This window comes from Alosa sapidissima, chromosome 13 (assembly GCF_018492685.1).
Source record: "Alosa sapidissima isolate fAloSap1 chromosome 13, fAloSap1.pri, whole genome shotgun sequence".
Lineage (NCBI taxonomy): Eukaryota > Metazoa > Chordata > Actinopteri > Clupeiformes > Clupeidae > Alosa > Alosa sapidissima.
In genome coordinates, this window is record NC_055969.1 from 29,768,925 (window position 1) to 29,790,734 (window position 21,810).

A 21,810-nucleotide genomic window follows, 5' to 3' on the forward strand; every position below is an offset into this window, starting at 1 on the left:
AATATTGATCTGGAATGCTGCTTTGGTTGCATACATGGGATATTGCAAGAGATTTTCATCCTCTCAAGAAAATGACTACTTCAATTATAATGGCTTATGAATGGCACACCTTTTTTGTACTTGGGTTTCATTTTTAAATGGCCTGGCAGCATTACTCCAAGTAATCAAAAGCTCTTTTTAAAATGTCAAAGAGCCCTTATCAGGGTATTCTCTCTTTCTCATTCGTCCTTCTGTCTTCTTTCATTTTCCCTGTTAAACACTCTGCTTGTCAGTTTGATAATGCATAGATCAATAATTTATTCACTCACTTATTCTCAATCTCACAGTTTTCTTGTGCTCTCTGCACTCTTTGACTCTATAGTATGCATCAAAAATGTCAATATGTGTGTAATAAATAGTAGATGCCCTCAATATGGCTCTGCTTTGATATTTGCAGCAGAACAAAATCCTTCATTTTTTCAAAGACAATGCAAATTCACAAGCTGATCATTTGTGTATGTGATTACTGATGACACAGTAATTACACAGTCCAGTAATTGCTCTTAAAGTGTAATAGATTTTATCAGAGGATTCTCCAGTGAGCTAATTGTGAACAACATGATCTGTGTCAGGACCTCAGTCACAATATACAGACACGTTAACCAATCCCAATATTTCAACACATTTTCATTCAGAGGCTCTCTGTGATGCTTTCTGGCTTCTGTATCTGTAAGACATCTGTCTGTATCTCTGTGATCTCTCACTCCACCATCTTCTTTCCTCTTCTTATCCATCCAACATACACTACACCTTTGATATGGAAGGGATAATGTATGGAACCCCGGTCATTATGGGGAAAATAAGTCCCGACAGGGCGAGCCGCACCCCGACGCACCATCAGAGGGGTCATGCTTCGCCCTGAAGGGACTTATTTTCCCGATAATGACCAGTGTTCCATACATTATCCCGCTTATTATACGGCTTCTGGCCATAACATAAAAAAAAAAAAAAAACTCCACATCATACGTCTTTTCACATTTTTTTTTTTAACGTTTCGTCAGGGCTTTTTCTGAGAAACAAATAGTTCGCAACGCAAGCAAATAATCAAATGGGTACCATAATGCCGCTACGGCTTGAGGGTGGGAGCCTTTGAGATCTGAGCTGGGCTGAGGGTGTCTGGCGGCTCTCTGCTTAGACGAGTGCAGACTGGCAGGACAGCAGAGGAGTGCGGAGCTCTGATCTTCGACGGAGAGTCCATGGAGATGGGGATTTTCAGACTTAGTGTAATGGCAATATGCTATCTCTCCTCTATGGCTTGCAGGCTGTCAAGGATGTATAATAGCTCCGGGCTTAAGCTATACAGGGTGTGTGTGTGTGTGTGTGTGTGTGTGTGTGTGTGTGTGTGTGTGTGTGTGTGAGAGAGAGAGAGAGTGAGAGAGAGAGAGAGAGAAAGATAGTGTGGTGTGTGTGTGTGTGTGTGTGTGTGTGTGTGTGGGTGTGTGTGTGTGTGTGTGTGTATGTGTACAGACATTTGTATGTGTGTACATGTTTATTTAGGTGCACAGGAAGTGGCTTGACTCTTACAAGCCCAGTGAGACCAGTTCATTTACTGCGCCCAAACATCCATCCTGACAACTCATTTAAGATATGGGATCTGTGTGCAGGCAGCTTGTTGTGTTAGTAAGAACCATTTACTTTACACAAGGTCCCTTCGCTGCCTAATAAATAATTGAGTGCTGACTAATGATCCTCAGCCTGCTGATTGATTTAAGTGTTTGTGTCCTTGGTAAGTGAATTTCCTCCTGTGTCTGATGAAAATCTACAACTGTTCTCCAATCAGTTGAGTAGCAACGCAAAGACTAAGTGTACAGTTGGCTTATGTAATTACTACTCTACTATCTGTCTCAGAATGCTACCGAGACGCTACACATGTGATGTGTGAGTGCAAATAGAGCTGCAGGAACTCTATTTGCACACACACACACACACACTTTGCTTCCACTTCGCTCAGCATTGTGTGGGCGGGTGGGTGTGAGAGAGAGTGTGTAGGCTGCACTGATGTGATTAAAATGGACCCTGAGCAATCGTCTGCACAGGCAGAACTGCAGGCACATTAAAGGGGGGAGATTAAAACAGCCATTACGGCGTCGATCATAAAGAGACACTTTTAATTACTATTACCTCCGACGATAACTTCACGCCGCTGCCAGGCCTATGGGGGTGAATTAGGGAAATGCATCGGCCTGTTCCGCGACGGTAAATATGCGACTTGGGAAGCGTTAGTGTCGAGTGCACACCGGCGAGCACTTTGTCTTTGCCATGCTGGCATTCTCTCGTTCTGTTCAGGGGGACCGTGTGACAACGTGACAATGATTTTTGTACTATGATGGATGCTAATGACTTTTGCTTAGCATCCCTCCGCTTTGACTGTTTGTCTTATCCACGCGAGGCAAAGCAGAGCGTGATCACAAGAAGCACAAATATATATCAATCTCGCAGGATGACATGAATCAATGGAAGAACTGGTTTCTCGGCTGAAAATAAAAAACAAGAACTACAAAGTTAAACATCATGTACAAATTACAAATGACTTATCTATGCTTGCTAACTAAGTCTGTCAAAGATTAAAACAGAAGAAACATTAGCTGGCTGAAAGAGCTTACATCGTGCCACTAACACACTACAGTAGCCTACTAAACATTACTACTAAATGTATATGTGTTTATGTGCTTTATTGTAGGCAGTCATGTTGGCTGGGATTAGTTCTGCTTAAATGGGGAGGTCTGTTGGGCTTTGACCTTAAGTGTGGTGGTCAGGGTGTAAGGTCTTGTTCCTGACTGCCCTCCACTTTGTGCAGCTCTTTATCGCTCCATCACTTGAGAGGCGGAAAGGTTTGGGGGGGTGAAAAAAATGAACAGGCCCCTTGTGTTTTGTGAAATGCTGCTCTGGTTATTGGTTCGGCTAAAGCCCCTACCCCCCCCCCCCCGCCCCTTTCCTGTTTGCCTCCTGTTAGGCCATCTCTCCAATGGGCAATGCATGTGGTATTGGCTACCAGGGGGCCAATTAGGAAAACACATGGGGGCACCGTGTTTTTCCAAGAGATCTGTGCAGGGACAAAAAGCAAATCCTTGTTTAGGAAGCTGGAAAAATGAATAAAGCAACAGTGAGAGCGCTCCAATGTTTTTTTAAAGGCCGTTTTAGGCCGGCTTGCAGGGTTGTGGATGGGCTGTTTGGTATTGCATGGGCAATCGAAGAATGTATTCCAGCAACATTCATTTGGTAAACAGCTGTAGTAAATGTGTGTAATTGACAGAGTTGGACCATTCTGTGGCCATTAGGATTCAAATGGCTGAAATATGTTGAGCTGCACTGTCAGTTAGATTTCTCCATGGGGCAAATATGCATGCCTCTCTGTCTCTCTCTCTCTCTCTCTCTCTCTCTCTCTCTCTCTCTCTCTCTCTCTCTCTCTTGTGGAGACCACTTTAAATGACACACCTTCAGTACCAAATCAACACTGATACCTAAATTGCATGTAAGTGATGGGAATAGGAAGAAGGAAAAAAAGCAACTTTGGGCATTCATAATGATAATATGATATGATAATTTCTACCATTTTACAGTTTTGGCCTCTAACTCCACTCCACATTACAAGTCTTAAACATTTAAATTCTGCCCTATTACAGTGATTATGGAGGGAAATTCGCTTAGGCGGCCACCGAATGGACTCTGGAGCTGTTGATTACCGGCTGTCAGACACTCTCGTCTCGAGGCGTCTCCATGGCTACCCCGTGTGGCCCTGGGGGCTGCGCCTGGATGGGAGCTGGAGAGGCGTTGGTTTGGGGGTGGGGTGGAGGGGTGGGGCTGGAGGTCCGCTGTCAGCCCCCCTCTGCAGCACCAGCTGTCCTGGGGAGGAGGGGCGTGGCAAATTACCGCCATTATGAAGGGGAGAATGGCCTGGCTGGAGTAATTATTTGTGGCCACGAGACACAGGTGTTCACAAAGCCGAGTGGGCACTGTGTAAATCAGGGCTGACACAGCCAGAATAATGAGCCGGAGCGAGAGGGGAGGGGGGACCCTCTGATGTCAGTGCCAATCTGCCCCTCTCTCACCCCCCCCCCCCCCCATCCCACCACTTTCTGTGCCTTATGTTATGTTTTCACCACCTCAGCCCAACCCACCACACCGACACACCCACACACACACGCACACACACACACACACAGAGAAACGGACTCACGTACAAACACTCTTCCTTCCCTCCATTTAACTTGAGCTACGTGCTAATATCCGTAGTGGGATTAACAAAAGTGTGGCACTCGTTTAACGTGAAACTCTCCTAATCATGGAGGGCCTAGGGGGAGTCACACGAGGTGTTTTGGCTGGATTCGACGACAGGTTTTCTTTGGCTGGCGAGTCCAAGTAGTGTAAACCACGAGAGGAAAGTAAAAGGCACTGCGGTGCGTTTCGCCACAGATTTATTGCTCTGCTCTCTCACACTGGATACATAAACCTGCGGATGGCTTGCAAAGAAAGCATTCGGCAGGAATGTCGCTCGGGCCAAGCGGATCTTAAATAATGTATAGATGACAGAGCGGTCTGACAGCGCGCTGCGGTATCGACACGCTCTTGGCTAATATGAGTCATTACCCACACAGATTAATCTAATCATGTCTGACAGTGAGAAAGGTGCTGTGAAGCAGGTCATTCAGCAGGCACCCAAACATACGGCATTTGCTGCTGTAACACAATCCGTCTAATGCCCCCTGCCCCAACCCCCCCTCCCGCATGCGCGCACGCACACACACACACACACACACACACGCACGCGCATGCACACACACACACACACACACACGCACACGCGCGCACACACACACACACACACACACACACATACACACACACACACACACACACACACACACACACACACACACACACACACACACATACACACATGAAAAAGCAATTCAGTCAGACACTGAGAGTAGAAGCTATGCAGGTGCTAGACATGGTGACCTTCCCCCATGAACTCAAACGCACACTGTACACATGTTGATGGGATACAAGACAGGGCAAGGTCAGGATGCTTGTCACCTATTAGCGCTTTAGGTCATTCAGCCATCCATTCTGTCTCTCTCTCCCTTTCTTTCTCTTTCTGTCTCTCTCTCTCCCTTTCTCTTTCTGTCTCTCTACTCCCTCTTGTACTCTCTCTATCATTCCCCTGCCAGCTCTCATACACTTGGTATCTCAAGGCCTGCAGCTTGTTTCTGGTCTACCTCTTCCATTGGACAGTATTGACAGTCTTTGGTTGACAGTGATATATCCAGGGCTCCATTTTGACCTACAGTGTACAGTGTATATTGCCAATAAAGCACAGTAAAGTGGGACATATATTTATACTAAACATTAACTCCTCCAAAAGCATCTCACCGTGTCAAGTAAAAATAATTCACCGCGACTACTTGTGGTATTTCTGAAAAATTCCTGTAATATCTCTCAGTTATTGTTGTTGGTGTTTTGGTGGTCATTTCTTCGGCTCCAAGGACAAAACAGCCTAGCAGGTCTACCATAGATCAAACTGCGGCGCGAACAAAGTGCCTGTGCGGCTACTATAAAAGCAGCACACAAAGGAGGCGTAAATAAACCAGCCACCAGCACCATCTCCCCAGCAGCTCCCCGCCAGCCGCACAAACCACCCAGCCTCAGCCCTCAGCCCTCAGCCGGCTCTCCCCCACTGTCATGTAAAGAGCCTCGCCGGTGGCTATTGATTCTGTAGGAGCCTGGAGGACGTGCAACGCCAGCATCCCCATGCTGAGAGTCTGTACTCAGGGTTTTCAGCTCGATTAGTCATAGGAAACTAGCGGAGAGCCGGGCCAGTAATGGACAACTTCCGTGCGTTATTAATCAAATTTGCATTGCACTGCGAGCTTCCCCCTCCATAGATTCAATTGTGGGAGGAAAAGGAAGGGGGAGGGCTGATGGTTTGTTTTTTAAAGCCAGGGCGAGATGAGGAAGTCATGCATGCAGCAAAAGTGTGCCTCACCTGTGACCTGTGGTTTTTATGCATCTCAAACAGCACTCTGTTATGACGTTCACATGCAAACACTGACATGTACACACAAACACGAGCACAAACGCACACAAAACACAATTGTGTTTGGAGATGCCCGCTGTAGAGTTGCTTTCAAGCCGGCTGAGATATTCCTGTCGTGTGGCATTGGCTATTTATTTGTAATATGGTGCAACATTCTGCTAACCAAGGTTATCCAGCAGGGGCAAGCAATCACCAGGGAAGCTGAGGAGAGCAGTTTGTTCAATCTCTCCCTCTCCATTCTAACTAATATAGACACTGGGCTTTACAGGCAACTGAGAATACCAATGAGTGATCCAAGCGTAGACTCCTCTTCCCCTCCCTCTGTCTTCCCTCTCTCTCTCACTCTCTCTTTCCTTCTTTTCTTTCGCTTCTCTCTTTGCTCTCTTTTTGTCTCGGGAAACAAAAACAAAATACCCCAACTGCCACCGCACAATTCACTCATTCATTCCACAGATAGTCATCTTGCGAAGCAGAGGGAAATGTATGTTATCTTCACCCCATCCCCTCTTTAACCCCCCCCCCCCCCCCCCCCCCACCAACCCCACCCACCCACCCATGCCAGGCGTCCCTGGCCCCCTCTGCCCATGCGCCCCTGTTAATTGGCACATTATTGTATGTTTCCACAGGAGATAAAAGATTGTTTGCAGTGGAGTTACACCCCCCCACCCCCCCCCCCCCCACCAACCCCCTCTCTCCTTTTGCTGTGGTCCTCAGACTTTTCATTGACACACGCCGGCTAATTTGGTGCTCAGTTTTGCTAATTCTTCATCTGATAACCAGCCTATTATGTAATTCCCCCTCTTTGGGTGGTATTACCATGCCCCCCCCTTTTCTCCACACACACACACACACACACACACACACACACACACACACACACACACACACACACACACACACACACACACACACAAACACACACACACACTCATCACGCCCCTGAATAGGGACGAGCCATTACTCTGTTGAATCCAGCCAGCCGCCCGTGGCTTTACGCAGAATTAATTGGCCTTTCATGTTTTTCCAAGTCTGCATGGCATATAAAAGAAACAGAAAAATTGTGCATTATGGAGCCTATTCTTAAATGTTTTTTGTTTTGTTTTGTTTTTAGACAAAATAATCCAGCCTCAATAATATACACATGGTAGCAGGAACTTTTCAGCTTTATTCATAATGGATTTTAAAAGTGTAGCTGAGATGAGAAGTGCAGTCCCTCAGTAGAAAGGACATAACAATAAGAATACTAAAGAGGAATACAAAATGGACAGAGCTGTGACCAGGGAACTCCATAAGAGATGATGAGAGTTATGTGTGTGTGTGTGTGAGAGAGAGAGAGAGAGAGAGAGAGAGAGAGAGAGAGAGACAGAGAGAGAGAGAGAGAGAGGGAGGGAGGGAGAGAGACCTTGTCTGGTAAGCATTAAAATATCTCTTGTCAAACTAAATGGAGCTTACCTTGGCTTGTGTGTGGCGTCTGCCTGACGGATCAGTGTCTTTCCTAGTATTAGAAACAGACCTGGATAATTGGGTCCATGAGGGGAAAGTGAGGATGTGATGGTCTAGGTCAACACAAGGGGAAGGGAATCTAAACTCTCTGTCCTCTCAAGCTTCACAAATAAACAAAGGCACTGTGTGTTTATAACAGGGGCGATTCAAAAACATGCCTTGTATTGATAATAGAATCCTCCATTCTAGTTCTCTTCTCTCTGCCATCAGTCAAGTTGTAGTGAAAAAACAATACATGGAAATGAAGTGCAAGATTTACAATGGTAATTCCATTGTATGATTTGGAGCTATTCTCTCTAGTATAGTAGACTACATAAGGGACCTACTATAAAGAATCATGATGACCTCTTTAATATTTGTGTGAGAGAGAAATTGTTCCACGGAAAACATTCACCAATATTTTAAAATGGCAAGGAAATGCTTTATCTCGATAAACGTCACGAATATGAATCATTTTCCATTGTTCATCATTTGACCAGAGATGGCAGACGAGCTCAACTCAGCGAGCACCTCACAAGCCTCCCGTTCATCTCCACAATCGATTCCGTATAGTGGTTCCGTTCCAGACTCCACTCCAGGTTTTTAAGCAACCTCCTTTAGATCAATGAATTCGCATAACCAACTCCGTACTCACACTGAACCAGTGGACAGCTCCCGTGCCGACTGAATCCCGCACTACCGTCTGCAAGCCTGCACAGCATTTCCCCCTGCCTTACGCTTGGAGCTTTTGCAAAGATGGAAAACCAGCGTGTTTGTAGTTTGTAGTTGATTCTCATCTTGGAAACTACCGGGCTGTTTACCTTTTCTCCTGTAAACTTCGGCTGTTTTGGTGATCCTATTCCATTCTCTCGGAGCTCATGAATTGAATTTTACGGAGTGAGAGTCGGGGTTTCTATGATTTTGGGACAGGCGCTCTATCGCTGAAGCTAAACCATGGAGAGGGCCGTTGGATGTACTGGTCTGAAAAGACTTTTATCAGTTACGATCTGGTTTTTCTTTATCGGTGGCAGCAGCAGAACATTCGGTAAGTCTCTACGAATACATCACTTTTTGTAAATTTGTTGTGTGTTTGACAAATATGGTCCATGGAACCGATGCCACCATAGAGTGCAGGCTTTAGACTATGAAGTGATGTTTGAAAGTGGAGTTGGTAGATCCTTAACATCAGTAACATCAGGTTACCCATTTAGTTCTCACTTTTAGTGGATGGGGTTGTTAGAATTCAGAATGTAAGCTATTGTCGGGGTCACCCTCATGCTCAACCACTGGTCACCGTTCTCTGCAGACTCTGAATGACTCAGGGGTTCACTAAAGCTGGTAACCCATTCGATCAATTTGGTGTAGGCTACTGGCTTCTTTAATTTGATTATATTCCCCATATTGCTTACGCTGACGAATGGTGAGGTAGATGTCGACACTGTGGTTGATTGTATGTTCTGTTGCCTCGGCATTTCTGTTGCGTTTAGGCTACAGTAGCCCGCTTCGAGTCTTTACGTTTTAGTTGACGGCTCAGAGGCAATTAGGCTACTGTATAATAGCTAGTGGTCACTTGCAGTTTTGTCACAACCTATGTTTTGTTTCTGTCAGTGCACATTTTCATTAATTCCATCATACAGTTGTGGTGAATTGAAAGAATCGGTTTATAGCTTTATGGTAACCTGTTCAAATTAAATTTGTTCTTAGACTTGTCTGATGTTATGGTGTATTATAGGCTACATCAAACACAACCTCTCATTACTCATGTATTGTAGGTGCCGACGTTGAATGCCCTATGCGTCCAACACTGATCCATTCAAATTTTCCTTCTGCGCTACTCTGGTTTCGTGAAAAGTGTTTGTACCATAACATTTTGCCGACCTCCTTCGCTGTCACACAGAAGAGGATGTTTCGTTTAGCCTGTCTAAATCTCGCTTTGCAGTAAGTTTGGCGTTGGATAGCCGATTTTGGGGAAAATGATGGGGGATTTTATTTTACAATTTTAACAGGTGCGCTTGTTTATGGAAACGTATGGAAGTATGGATAGGCTTGGCTACATCAGTTGTGAAGCACCAACGTTATTATGTCAGTTTAGACGCATTCTAATAAGGCCATTTCCCCAGAATTGCCGCATTCATTTCATAAAGCATAGAATATTAAATATGCCACACGAACAGACATTTTTCGAATATTTTCAAAACACCTGATACAGACATATGTAGGGTAAGTAAGTCTGGGGAATAGGGCAGTTAGGCTACCTTTTGAGGTGTAACTGAACGCCGCGCCTTCCCTAGGTATGACGCCCGAGAGCGGCATGGCGTTCCACATTCAAATGACAGTGTTCGTGGTTTCACACTCTGTGGTCAGTCAACGGCCTTTTACATTGTAACTGTAAGTTTCCGATCATTGCAATAATAACCTATACATGTGTTTCATGGGCAACTCAACAACAGCTTCAATTTGAATTCCAGGACCTGCCTGGTACTATGTGTTTGCACAATGTATTTCGACCAAAGTGCCACAAGAGGTGCACTCTACCACCACGTTTACTCGGCAGGAAGCTCCAACAGACCCATCCTCATTACTGAAGGAGAAAAATCTGTCATGTTGGTGACTCGATCACGTTTCTATTTCCAGAAAGATGTATTTTCTTCTATTGTAGCCTACAAAACAAGCGATTGACACCTGCTAAAACAAAATAACTTGCGTTGATTTAAACACATCTCTGTGTGGGGACAACACAGTTTGTGTTGTTTCCCCTTTTTATTTGTTGCACAATGTGTGTTGAAAATAACACAACTTTCGTTGTTTTTTAACACAGCTCCCACAGCTGTTGTACACAGCTGTTGTGTACAGCATTATTTAGAGGCACTGTAAACATGAAATGAAATAGGTTATGAAATAGCTTATTCATGGTTATAGAGTCAATAGGCTACCAAACTTACATGTGTGTAACATTTGGAGATGCCATTGTTTCATTTTCAACATTGTAGTATGGCTTTCCATTTTGGATGTCATTTGAATAGGCCTACTGAAGTCATTTTTCTTGGTGAAACTATGATTTCAACATAGTGTCAACAGGATTTCAACAGCAGTGTTATATAGTTGGTTGACAGTTCTGATCACCACAGAAATATGTAATCAGTAGCCTAAGCACTGTAATGGACGTGGGTACACTCTTAAAACTAATGTGTTGAAAACAACACAACTTACGTTGTTTTTAACACATCCCTGTGTCCAGATAGGGACAACACAGTTTGTATGGTTTCCAACACATCCATTTCAAGAGTGTGTGTTCATTCTCTCTCTGTAAAGATCAACTTACTTGAAGTATCACCTCAGAGTGTCACCTTTGCCATCACTCAGATCCCACCCACAACTGCCTCTCTCAGACAGTTGACTCAGGAACACATTTGACTGGAATCTGGCACGTGCCAGATTGGGACCACATCCCATCCAGAATGTTCTCCTCTTCCTGCAGTTCATTTACCCTTCTGGATTGTTGCCAGGGCAACAATGCATGAGAGTGTAACAGAGTTAATTGTAGACCCGAAGCTTATTTTTTGATGATATACTCGTGTTGCTTTGTCACCCATATCCACCCCTGCGGATCCTAAAAATACTCAGCACATATGAAACAGCAAACTGCAGAGAAAATAGTGTGCCATCAAGATACGTCTCGATGGGATAATCTCTTCTTTGATCATTCATTCCGCTAGCTCACCCCCCCCCCCCCCCCCCCCCCCATTTATTTAATCTGGCTGTACCCCAGAGACCGTAGGCACATTTCTTGTTGTACTCTTGTTCTCAGTGTTGTACTGAGCAGTCAATTTAAAATGTCACTGTATTATTCATTCATTCAGAGCATACTGTACCTGACTTTACCTCTTCAACGAGGTCACCTACAGGGTGTTCTGACATTGGCTGTAGGGTTTCAGTCGAGGTCTCTCTTAGGTTATCACCTGAAGTGTCCCAGATTCGTTTTGTTGATTGTTGATTTTGATGGAGTGATGATTTCATTGGGTCTGTTGAATTGTTGGCCAGTCATTAATTATCTCCACAGAAAACAATACAACTTTTACTAAACTGCCTAAATGTTTCCTATGATACAATGCATGGTATGTTTGCAATACAGAAAAAGGGCATGCACTGTGTTTCTGAGATTATTTTCCTTTGGGTTTGTTGTACTACAGCAGAAATCACAGCATCCATAGCATTAAGAAGATGATTATTCATGTACAGTAAGCTATGCTTAGAGCAATGAACTTATGGTATAAAGATAAGGAATTAACAGATTTACGCATTCCTGAAATCCTATCTCTTTCTCTCTCTCTCTCTCTCTCTCCTTGCTGTTGGTCCACCTTTCCCTGCATGTGTGTCATTGTCTTTGTGTTTGTGACATGGAAATGACTGAAGTATTTTGAAGCTACATTTTTTAAATACCCTGTCTTTATTAGCAGGTTTCATAAAGCTAATTTGGGAAATAATAATATTTAGACCCAATTCGTCAACTGAGGCCTGTTGATGTTTATGCACTGCCTCCCCTCAAGACTTGGCGTTTTGTCAAAACAGTTCACAGTCTTCACAAATTAATGCATTCCGTTTGAAGTGGTGTGGATTTTTTCCTCACTGATGAACACACGGTGCAGAGACTAGCAGCGTGAGAGAGGCCACCGTGAATACAAAGTGGCAGGCAGAGAGCCTCGCCGAGTGGCACCAGGTAGCGTTCACCTCCGTGCCCGCAACACGGTTACACGGCGGTCAACACACTCTTCTTAATTACTGAGCGAGCCTGCCACTTGCGCCGGAGTGTGTTATCTTAATTTAGGACAGATTTACAAGTCGGGGTGCCCACCCCTCTGTTCTAATTTTATCTGAGGTAAATGGATTTGTTTAGAGTCTGCACCCCATGCTCTCTGGGGTTGGATCGTCGCCATCTTTGCATTGTTGTGTAGGCTAGCTTATGTAGTGCTAGTGCCCTTCAGTGTAATTACTGAAACATTGTGTGTTCGTCGTCTTAAAGTTACAGTGCCAGCCTGTGGTGACAAGGCCGGTTTGTATTGAGACTGTTGAGTACATCTGTCATTGCAATATGTTCAACACCCAATGTTTCCATCCCAGTACCCAACAGACACTTTGCCATATTGGCAGTAGCATCTTGTCTCAAAAACTGGAACTCCAGCAGAAGTAATTGGACCGTTGTGGGGTTGTTTACACAATGAGAAGCATAACAGATCTGATTTTGCCCAGAGTCATTTGATCATTTATACACCCATCAGACTTTTAAACTGATAGAGATTCTCACAAATGACTTCTTCTCCATACACTAGCAATCCACTCAACTCAGGCCTTTCATACAACTTAAGCCTTTAAAAGCACACTTAATGCTTGTGTCACGCTAATACTCAATTGAGCCTTTTTCCTGCTGATTGGCTTACATCCCTCTTCTTTCTGACTGAGTCTCTAAAAGCATGGACATCTTGAATCTCTTTTTTCCAGCAGTCTCAATGTAGGGGCTTCATCCCTGGAGAGAATGACAGAGAATTTATTTTTCCCTCCCTGTAACTCCCTGCTGCTGGCACTGTGGCTCTCCTGCTGTTTCCAGGTTCAGGTGCATTGTGGGATTGGTCATGGCGAGGGTCTTGAGATGGTGTGATTCATTTGAAATGATGCCTCTCTCTTCATCCTCCTCTTTTTTCCATGGCCTGTAACCAAACAGGGCCAGCCAGAGACAGATGGGCTTTTGGCAGGGTCTGCTCAAAGACTTCAACCCTGTAGGGAGCTGGTGGAGGTCTGCTCTGGTAGAGCTATCTCCCTGGCTTCAATGGCATCAGTCAGTCATCATCATCATCTTCAATGGCATCAGTCATTGTGTGGAACAAGATATATTATGCTTAATCGTAGACTTTTCGTAATAGGTCATACATTCCACAAACAACGTGAGTTCAATATAAGGTGCAAAATGTGTGATCAGTAACCAGTACACTCGGAGCTGTGCCACATAGCGTACATTTACACTTCCTTGCTGTACTTCTGAATCCTTAAGGGAAAGATGTTATTGGCTTGTAGTAGAGTTGTGTCTGTGTGTGTGTGTGTACGAATGCAGTGCACGCTTGTATGTTCATCGTGGGGGTTTTCCATTAGCACAGAGATTTATCTAATGGTATAAAAGTTTGATGCGATTAGTTGGTCACTGACTCGTCATTACAGCCGTATTGTCGCTATGTTACCGGCAACATGTCCTCCAAACACTTTTGACGTGATTCAGCTGTGCTCTCATTCTGCATGACCTTAAAAGAAAAGAAAAAAAGAAATTTGCTTGTCATCACTTAGTGTGGCTTTTCGACTTGACTGACTCTCAACAAGATTAAAATAAAAGAGGAAATCAGTGATTAGTGCTCGCCTGCCTGTCTGCGCCTAAAGCCTGTGCTGGTCCAGGCCTGGCCAGTGATCTGTGAACTGATTTGTCATTTACGGAGGGCGGTCATTCACTGCTTTAGTGTATGTCGTGAGAGCACACTGACGGACGGTCATCGCTTGGTCTTACAAAAGCATTGAGCAGCCACTGTCACATTAAGAACTGACCGGCACATCACCATACTGCTAGAACCTACAGTGGCTGGATAAGCTATGACACGTGTGTGTGTGTGTGTGTGTGTGTGTGTGTGTGTGTAAGTGTGAGTATGAGTATGAGTGTGTGTGTGTGTGTGTGTGTGTGAAGTGAAGTCATGCTTGTACCGGAGGCGTAGCCCATTTATTTGCTGCAAACATTGTTTGACGTTTGCTTCACCAGGCTCCAGGGTGCTAATAAACATCTGAGTGGCACATCATGAGGCACATTGACGCTGACATGACCATAGGGTGTGCCATTTTTCTCCTTATTAGCTCAAATTAGAGGAAGGCTCCGCACAGGCTGAGGAGAGAGGGCGCTAATTGAAGATGACACGAGGAGGTTTGCGCTTTTGTGGAGTGGAGTGTACTGAACGGCAGTGAGGGGCTACAAAGCAAAGAGACCAAAGAGAGCTAGTGCTAGTGCTAGTTAGGATGTTTTCTCTCGCAGTCTCTCGTGTTTTAAAGTAATGGTGTGCTCAGATTAGTGTGATTATGTTTGTGTGTGTGTGTGTGTGTGTGTGTGTGTGTGTGTGTGTGTGTGTGTGTGTGTGTGTGTGTGCATGTGTTAAGAGGAGGTATACTTGTTCTAGTGTACTGGCAATTGAGAAATAGCCGGAGAACTATTTTTTCTTCAATTAGAGTCCATTAGTAATCCTGGAGAATGTACCTCAACAGCGGTAGAAATTTGTATCAAATGCCTCTACCTGTTACTCCTTGAGGTGGATTGCTTTTGAAAGCACTCGAGGATTCACAGGATATGACTTCAGACAGGCACTTCTTTTTCAGAGAAAAAGAGGCCTTGGTCGGGCTACGGTTTCCAGACACACTGTAGCCCGTGGCCACACGTGCTTCCTCCCGCATCTGCAAAATGGAGAGACGTCCTGACAGTGGCATCGTCTTGGCTGTCGTCTCAGTTGCCGTCTCGGCAGCTCACAGTTCCGCTCACGAGTCATTCGGGATGAGTCCCACTTCCTGCCGTTTTATTATTTTTTTTCAGATTCGCTGAGACACTTCACATATGAGGCACGACAGCAACCCTGAGATTCTGTTTCTGTCTTTTCTTTCTTTTCTTTTTTTTATTTTAAATCTCTGAACTTGGCAGGAGAAATCGTTTCCCGTCACATCCCAGACCCTTGTTGGGGTTAGAGGCTATGAGGGTTTTGCTTTGCGTGAGGTTTGGAGATCCACGCTGACAGTCGTTCCGCCAGAGGAATGTTCCTCAGCGCCACTGGTTTGAACTCTCAGCCTGTGTTCCTCTTAGGCTTCGTGCGGTGGGTTTGACAGCATGTACAGTTGCAGCCACAGTTTACATGCACATATGCTGTTGTTAAACATCTGGAAGAAACAAACTGTGTAGATCTGTCTGTATTTGTTCGACATGACAGGTTTATAAAGACATGGCTCTATAAAACAGATTGTGTGTTATGTTCCCCCATAGTACAATGTTTAGATATGATTGTCATGATTTGGTTAAGCAGCTCAGTTTTTTGTAATGAAATGGTTGCAGTGCTATATCGAGGGGTTCACGTGTTCGTGTGTGGGAGATTGCTGTGAGAAATGTTCTGTCCTACGGCTTTGCTTTTGAGTGTCTGATGGTGTGCCGCAAACTTGTCAAACAATCTTTCTTGTGTGACACAGATTTCAAATCTGCTCGGTAAGCAAGCACGGTTTTGATTTTATTTTCCACTATCTTTGTGTGGTGCTTATCAGAGGGATGCATGCACACACACATACAGTACACACACACACACACACACACACACACACACACACACACACAAAAAGACCGTTTTTTTCTTGAGATACTTGACCTATCAGATACAACAGAAGGTGTTTTGTGTGAGAACTGTTATGATTCATCCTGATAGCTTTTTCTATTTGGCATTGAAGGGTGATATTCACTGTTGCTTTATTCAGTTTTTATCTCCAGGGTGTTTGATCGGTGGTGCATGTTCCTGTTTAAAATGGATGCCATCAGGGTGCATTTGTTAGAATGCCTCAACAATGTCACGAAATATACCCACATGCTTAACAACGCTTTATGATATTGTGATATCAATAGCCATGCACTATCAGCCAGTAACCTCCATAGCTGCTGTTCCTACTGTAGGAACGTTCCTTGCAGTGCATGCGCTGGTCCCTTGATCACCAATCAGCAGCAGATGTGTGGGAGGTCTGACACAGCACAGGGTGCCCCAGTTCTGCAATATGACTAATCAAAGGTAGAATACCATGATACCATAGCCAATGAAATTCACCCTTATCCGGATTTGCAGTGACATTTTCCCATCTGATATTTTTCCCAGCAGCTTTAGCAGCCCTCAGAAGCACTGGGATTAAACGTAGCACATGTTTAACGGCCTGAATAGAGCAGAGGTACTCTCAGGAGCCAGGGCTGTGATTACCAACGGGCAACGTGTTAAAAAAAGGTCAGGAAAGTAGAGAGAAAGACAAGAAGAAAAGGGAGAGAAAAAAATCATGATCTGCCATCTCATCATGATCTGCCATCTCTCCCATGTGCGAATAAAAGAGAGAGGTGAGGGGAAGATTAGCCTCCATTGAGAAGACTGTCACATCACGAGCGGCAGATATCTAATCTGATGTTAAAAATGGAGTTGGGGGGTTGTGTGTGTGTGTGTGTGTATGTTTGTGTGTGTGTGTCGGGGGTGGGGGGGGGGGGGTTGGGGTTATGTCTGCTGACTACACCTCAGTCGAGACGGTGTCAGTCCAGCAAGCGTTACTAGCGGTAACCGCCACCACTGCTGCTGAATAGGGTGGCAGTGTGATTGCCTGTCCCGGCCCTGGCAACGGCTCATTGATGATGTACAGCCTCGGGCGGGTGAGATTATGCTCTCATTGATTTCAGCGAGGAGGTGGCGGGGAGGCTTGATGGCTTCTTGGCCGCGCAGACGGCCCCACCGACGAGCTGCGGTGATTGGGGAGGGATAAGTGGGGAATGAGGGAGGGAGAGAAGGAGAGATGGAGGGATGGAGGGAGGGAGCTGGAGAGATGTGATGGTGGCAGCATAGAGTGGGGATTTTAAACATGCCACACACAGCTAGCTGTAAGATTGGATGAAAGTGGTGACTGGAAGAGGGAGAAAGAGAGAGGGATAAAGAGAGGAGAAAGAGAGAGAGAGAGAGAGAAAATGGAAGAAGTGAGGAGAAGGAGAAAAGTAAAAGAGACTGTATGGCTTTGAGAGATAGAGGGTAGAGTGGCAATGAAATATCAGAGAGAGTGAGAAGACAGAGGAGGAGCAGAAAGATGAGGAGGAGGAGGAGTGGGGAGAGGAAGGGTAGGAGAGTGGGAGTTGAGAGGTAGAAATAAGATGATGAGATGGAAGTGTGAAAGTGAAGAGAGAGAGAGAGAGAGAGAGAGAGAGAGAGAGAGAGAGGGAGGGAGGAGGGGAAGCAGAACGAGTGAGCTAGCGAGAGGAGGGAAGAGAGAAGAAAAGAGGGAAGGAAGAAAGCGTAGACAGGAGCATGGGAGGCTCTCAATTATCATGCTCTGCTCATGCGGAGCCTCCTTCTCACCACTGTCTTCATCAGGAAATTGGCTCGGAGCGCCCAGGCAGTGTGTGAACGGCGTCAGGCACAAAATGGGGCCCGGGGGGTGGAAATCCCTACCTGGGAAACAAACTCCTCTTTTCTCCTCTCCTCAGCTCAACAGTAAACAAGAACAGGTTGTAAACGTCAGCCAGAGATGCTGTCTGACCATCAGTCTCTGCTCTCCTCAAGGCTACTGGAGTGGAGGAGGAGCAGAAGGAGGATGAAAGAGAGAGAGAGGGAGGGAGAGAGAGATCCAGAGGGAGAAAGAGAGAGAATCTTTTTTTCCCCTGGATACATCTGTTGAAGCTCTTTTTTACTCTTTTTGTAGAGAGATTGGGTGGCATTGATGTGAGAGATTTTCTATATTTATTTTCCCCCAGACCTCATCCATCCACGAAATCACAACAGCTGCCACAAGAGAAGATTGAAACAAACATATGGTTCCCCCAGAGCCATCACCTTACGAGTGGTGTTATCTCTCCACTGTGTGTATGTTTGTGTGCAACTGCACTCGACTCTCTCTTTGCCTGGTTTTAACAAACACACACACACACACACACACACACACACACACAAACACACACACACACACACACACACACACACACACACACAAACACACACACAAACATAATGCGTACAGACACACACCCTCATCACCGCAACAATATCTTCCATTTTTGCGTGAACTTAACAAAAGACACATGAATAATACATAGATCACAGTTCTTGTGCATCAGATGTCAAGACGGACTTCACAGACTTGCTTGCATTATTTTCATGTCACTCAACGCCAGTAAAGCCACCTCTCTCTCTCTCTCTCTCTCTCTTTCTCTCTCTCCCCCCTCTCTCTCAGCATGTCAGACCTGACCTGACACAGCCCAGCCCACAGTCACCTCTCTTTCATTGTGACTCATTTACCCAGAGTATATATGTGAACACAGACCTTCTATTTTCCTGGGCACCTAAGAGCTAGTCGTCTAATGGCAGACACACCGAAAAGGACCAGGTGCTTAGATAGGCTGACTGACACACAGACGCTGAAACACACACTTCAGCAGATAGGCATTTGCCAAGGGTGTCAGGAAGAGTGTTGAGTGAGAGAGCTGTTTGTCAGATGATGTTGCTCAGCCTCCATCGTATGAGATTGTTATGCTCAGGACATTGCAGTATACTGCAGTTCAACATGCACTAATATGAGTCATAGATACAACAGTAGAAGGTCTAGGTTTAAGAGGACCAAGGAGAAATATTTTCACTGTAGGTTATACCAGGCGATTGTTTTGATGGCTTCCGTTTGTGTACTTTGGCCTTGTTCACATTCCCTCATGTTTACAAATAGCCGTCCTTGTGGCTGTATCCTGTACCCTATGCACCTACTGTGACATTTGAGGGTTTTTACTTTACTTGGGAACATTTCCTGTCCAGTTTTTTGATAATGTTTATGTCTATTTATGGTACGCAGATGCTTTTGTCCAAAGTGTGATAATGTGATTATTCCTCATATTTTTAGTCTGTGTTTTGGGGGTATGGGCCTCCTTAAAAACACATGGTTGTTGTTTCATTCGACACATGGAATTTCCTGGACTTTCAAACCCCTGTTCTGGAAGTGACATGAAACGTTATTTAGATGTCAGAAAATGGCGTTATTTAGATGTCAGCAGGCAACATGGCCCTTTGTGCCTCAGCAAGGAATGCACAGAGGAGTGGAGTACAAAGGAGGTGAAGAGGCTGAGGGGAAACAAGGGATGAGAGGAGGTAAAAAATGTGTGTGTGTGTGTGTGTGTGTGTGTGTGTGTGTGTGTGTGTGTGTGTGTGGTGGGGGGGGGGGGGGTGTGCGGGGGTGAGGAGGGCAGGGAATAAGAGACAGACTCCGCACATGTGACCCGGGAGAAATAAAAGGCAAGCTGATGACACGAGACGGTGAAAAGAGCCGTGTGTTCAAAGGGGTCAGCCCTCATTTCCATCACAATCACCACTCACCACTCCATCTGTCAGGCCTGGAACACATCAGCCCAGTGTGTGCGTGTGTGTGGTGTGTGTGTGTGTGCTCTCTGAGATGGTAGTGCATATGGTCATTTTAAGGAGTGCATGTACACTGATTGCATGTGTGTTGAGTGTGTGTGTGTGTGTGTGTGTGTGCATGTGTGTGTGTATGTGTTCCCTGAGACTAAGACAGTATTGCATGTGGTCATTTATGAGTGTGGTCATTTATAAGGAGTAGATGGGGATGGAGAGGACTGAGTGTGTGGATGTCTGTGTGTATGTCGAGAGAGAGAGAGAGAGAGTGTGTGTTTTTGTGTTTCTTACACCATCAGCTCATGTGATCATTTCTAGAGTGGTGGGTGTGAGGCGGGTGCAATTATGCGTGCTGAGTGTCATGTTGGTGTGTGTGTGTTTGCCGCGTCTGCGTCTGTGTGTGTTTATCTGCAGGATGGACCGGCTCTGCTTCAGCCTCCTTTGCTCCGTGATGGAGTGTCGGACCTGAGTGCTCCTTCATCAGCACTAGCCTATAGCAGCCTAGCGCTCGGCGGAATGCTAATTCGTGCGTGCCCATGATTAACGGCCTGTCGGTCGCGCAAGGTTCATCTCACTGCGGCGGGAACTTCATGCTGTCAAATTTAGTCATGCACCGCTGGCAGAGAAATAGCAGCCGCTGTTGTGCAGTGTGTGTGTGTGTGTGTGTGTGTGTGTGTGTGTGAGTGATAGAGAGAGAAGAGAGAGTGTGTGTGATAGTGTATGTGAGTGTTTGTGTGTGCGTCCCCCCTGATTCCCATAATATCAACTGCCCAATCACTAAACCAGCCAGAATGCTTCCCTGGATTCAACCCAGGGTACATATTTTATTAAATGCATAGTTGAGTTGTTGTTTTTCCCCCTGCCTCTCAGTCTTGCGCTATTCCAGAGATGGGTTTGGCACAGCAGAATCCTGGCTAGTCATACCGCTGTTTAGTCCCTTGCAGTGTCCTCAGCGTAGGAAAGAGATGATCGCTGAATGTACCGCCTCTTCCGGCTCAGTGACCCGCGAGTATGCAAACAGGCCCCATTACCACAAAAAAAAAACCCACCCTTGTGTGAGCGGCCTAACCTCATTACCCTCCTGGAGACCGAAACCCACCGTTTGACCTACATCCAGCCAAATTTGTTTCCGTATCATTTTCCCAGTGTTTGCGCTAATAACCTGCGCGGCAGAAGAGTGATTTTCACCGAGCGTTTATTTCACACTCGGGTGGCTTAGCGCCGTGGCACCGGGGGGTCCATCAGACTGCCATTAAAAACCTACACCACATTATGGCCCATCCGCCGCTAATGAACGACTGCAGCTCTCCTCTCTCCTCGTTCGCTCTCTCTTAATGAAGCCCGCTAATCAATTAGCCGGCTTCTGTTACCGTGGCGGTGGGTGTGGGGGAAGTCTGTGAATGTGCGTGAGGGGGGCTTTATTTTATAAAGCCTGACTCTGCTCTTTTGGACAGTGTGTATAGACCTCAAATATAGGTCTATAAATCCATTTTGGTTAATTTGCATATAGTTAGTTAGATTGTGTGTGTATGTGTGTGTACATGTGTACAGGTGGAGGGCTAGGGTAAGTGTGAGTGTGGATGTGAACAAAGCAACATGTACACACATCATATGCACACACACACACACACACACACACACACGCACACACACACACACACACACACACACACACACACACACAGCTGCTAGTGTCAGCCACCTGAGCCCCTGGATGGCAAATATGAATAATGAGGGCTAAAGAGGATGGTGCAACAGTGTAGCGCTCTGTCTTTCTGTGTGTGTGTGTGTGTGTGTGTGTGTGTGTGTGTGTGTATGTGGTCGTTTGTGTGTGTGTGTGTGTGTGTATGCGTGTCTGTTTGTCTGTCTGTCTTTCTGCCATTCTGTCTGTCTGCTTGTTTGTCTTTCTGCCCACCCTGTGGTCTCACAGCTCTTTGCTATTTGTTAGCCCTCTCTGATGTCAGCTAATCCGGCCCTGTTAATTGGTACACAGGCTGCTTTTCAAACAGGGGCAATGGCCGCCTGGCGCTTTGTTGAAGAGCTGCCCCCCCCTTTCGGGTTGCCCGTAAGGGCACC

At 45.6% G+C, this 21,810-nt stretch overlaps 1 protein-coding gene across 2 annotated transcripts in view; it reads left to right on the plus strand.

The window, feature by feature from the left end:
- Positions 1 to 21,810, plus strand: part of dcc (DCC netrin 1 receptor) — a 268,772-nt gene that overhangs the window by 55,907 nt on the left and 191,055 nt on the right. Inside the window, exon 1 of one of the 2 annotated variants that reach the window (XM_042058973.1) lies at positions 8,226 to 8,603. The exons of the other annotated variant lie outside the window; for it this stretch is intronic. Coding sequence (XP_041914907.1) covers positions 8,513 to 8,603 — 91 coding nt within the window. The 5' untranslated portion in view covers positions 8,226 to 8,512. Of the gene's footprint in view, positions 1 to 8,225; positions 8,604 to 21,810 lie in introns of those variants that run through there. 2 annotated transcript variants of the gene reach the window in all.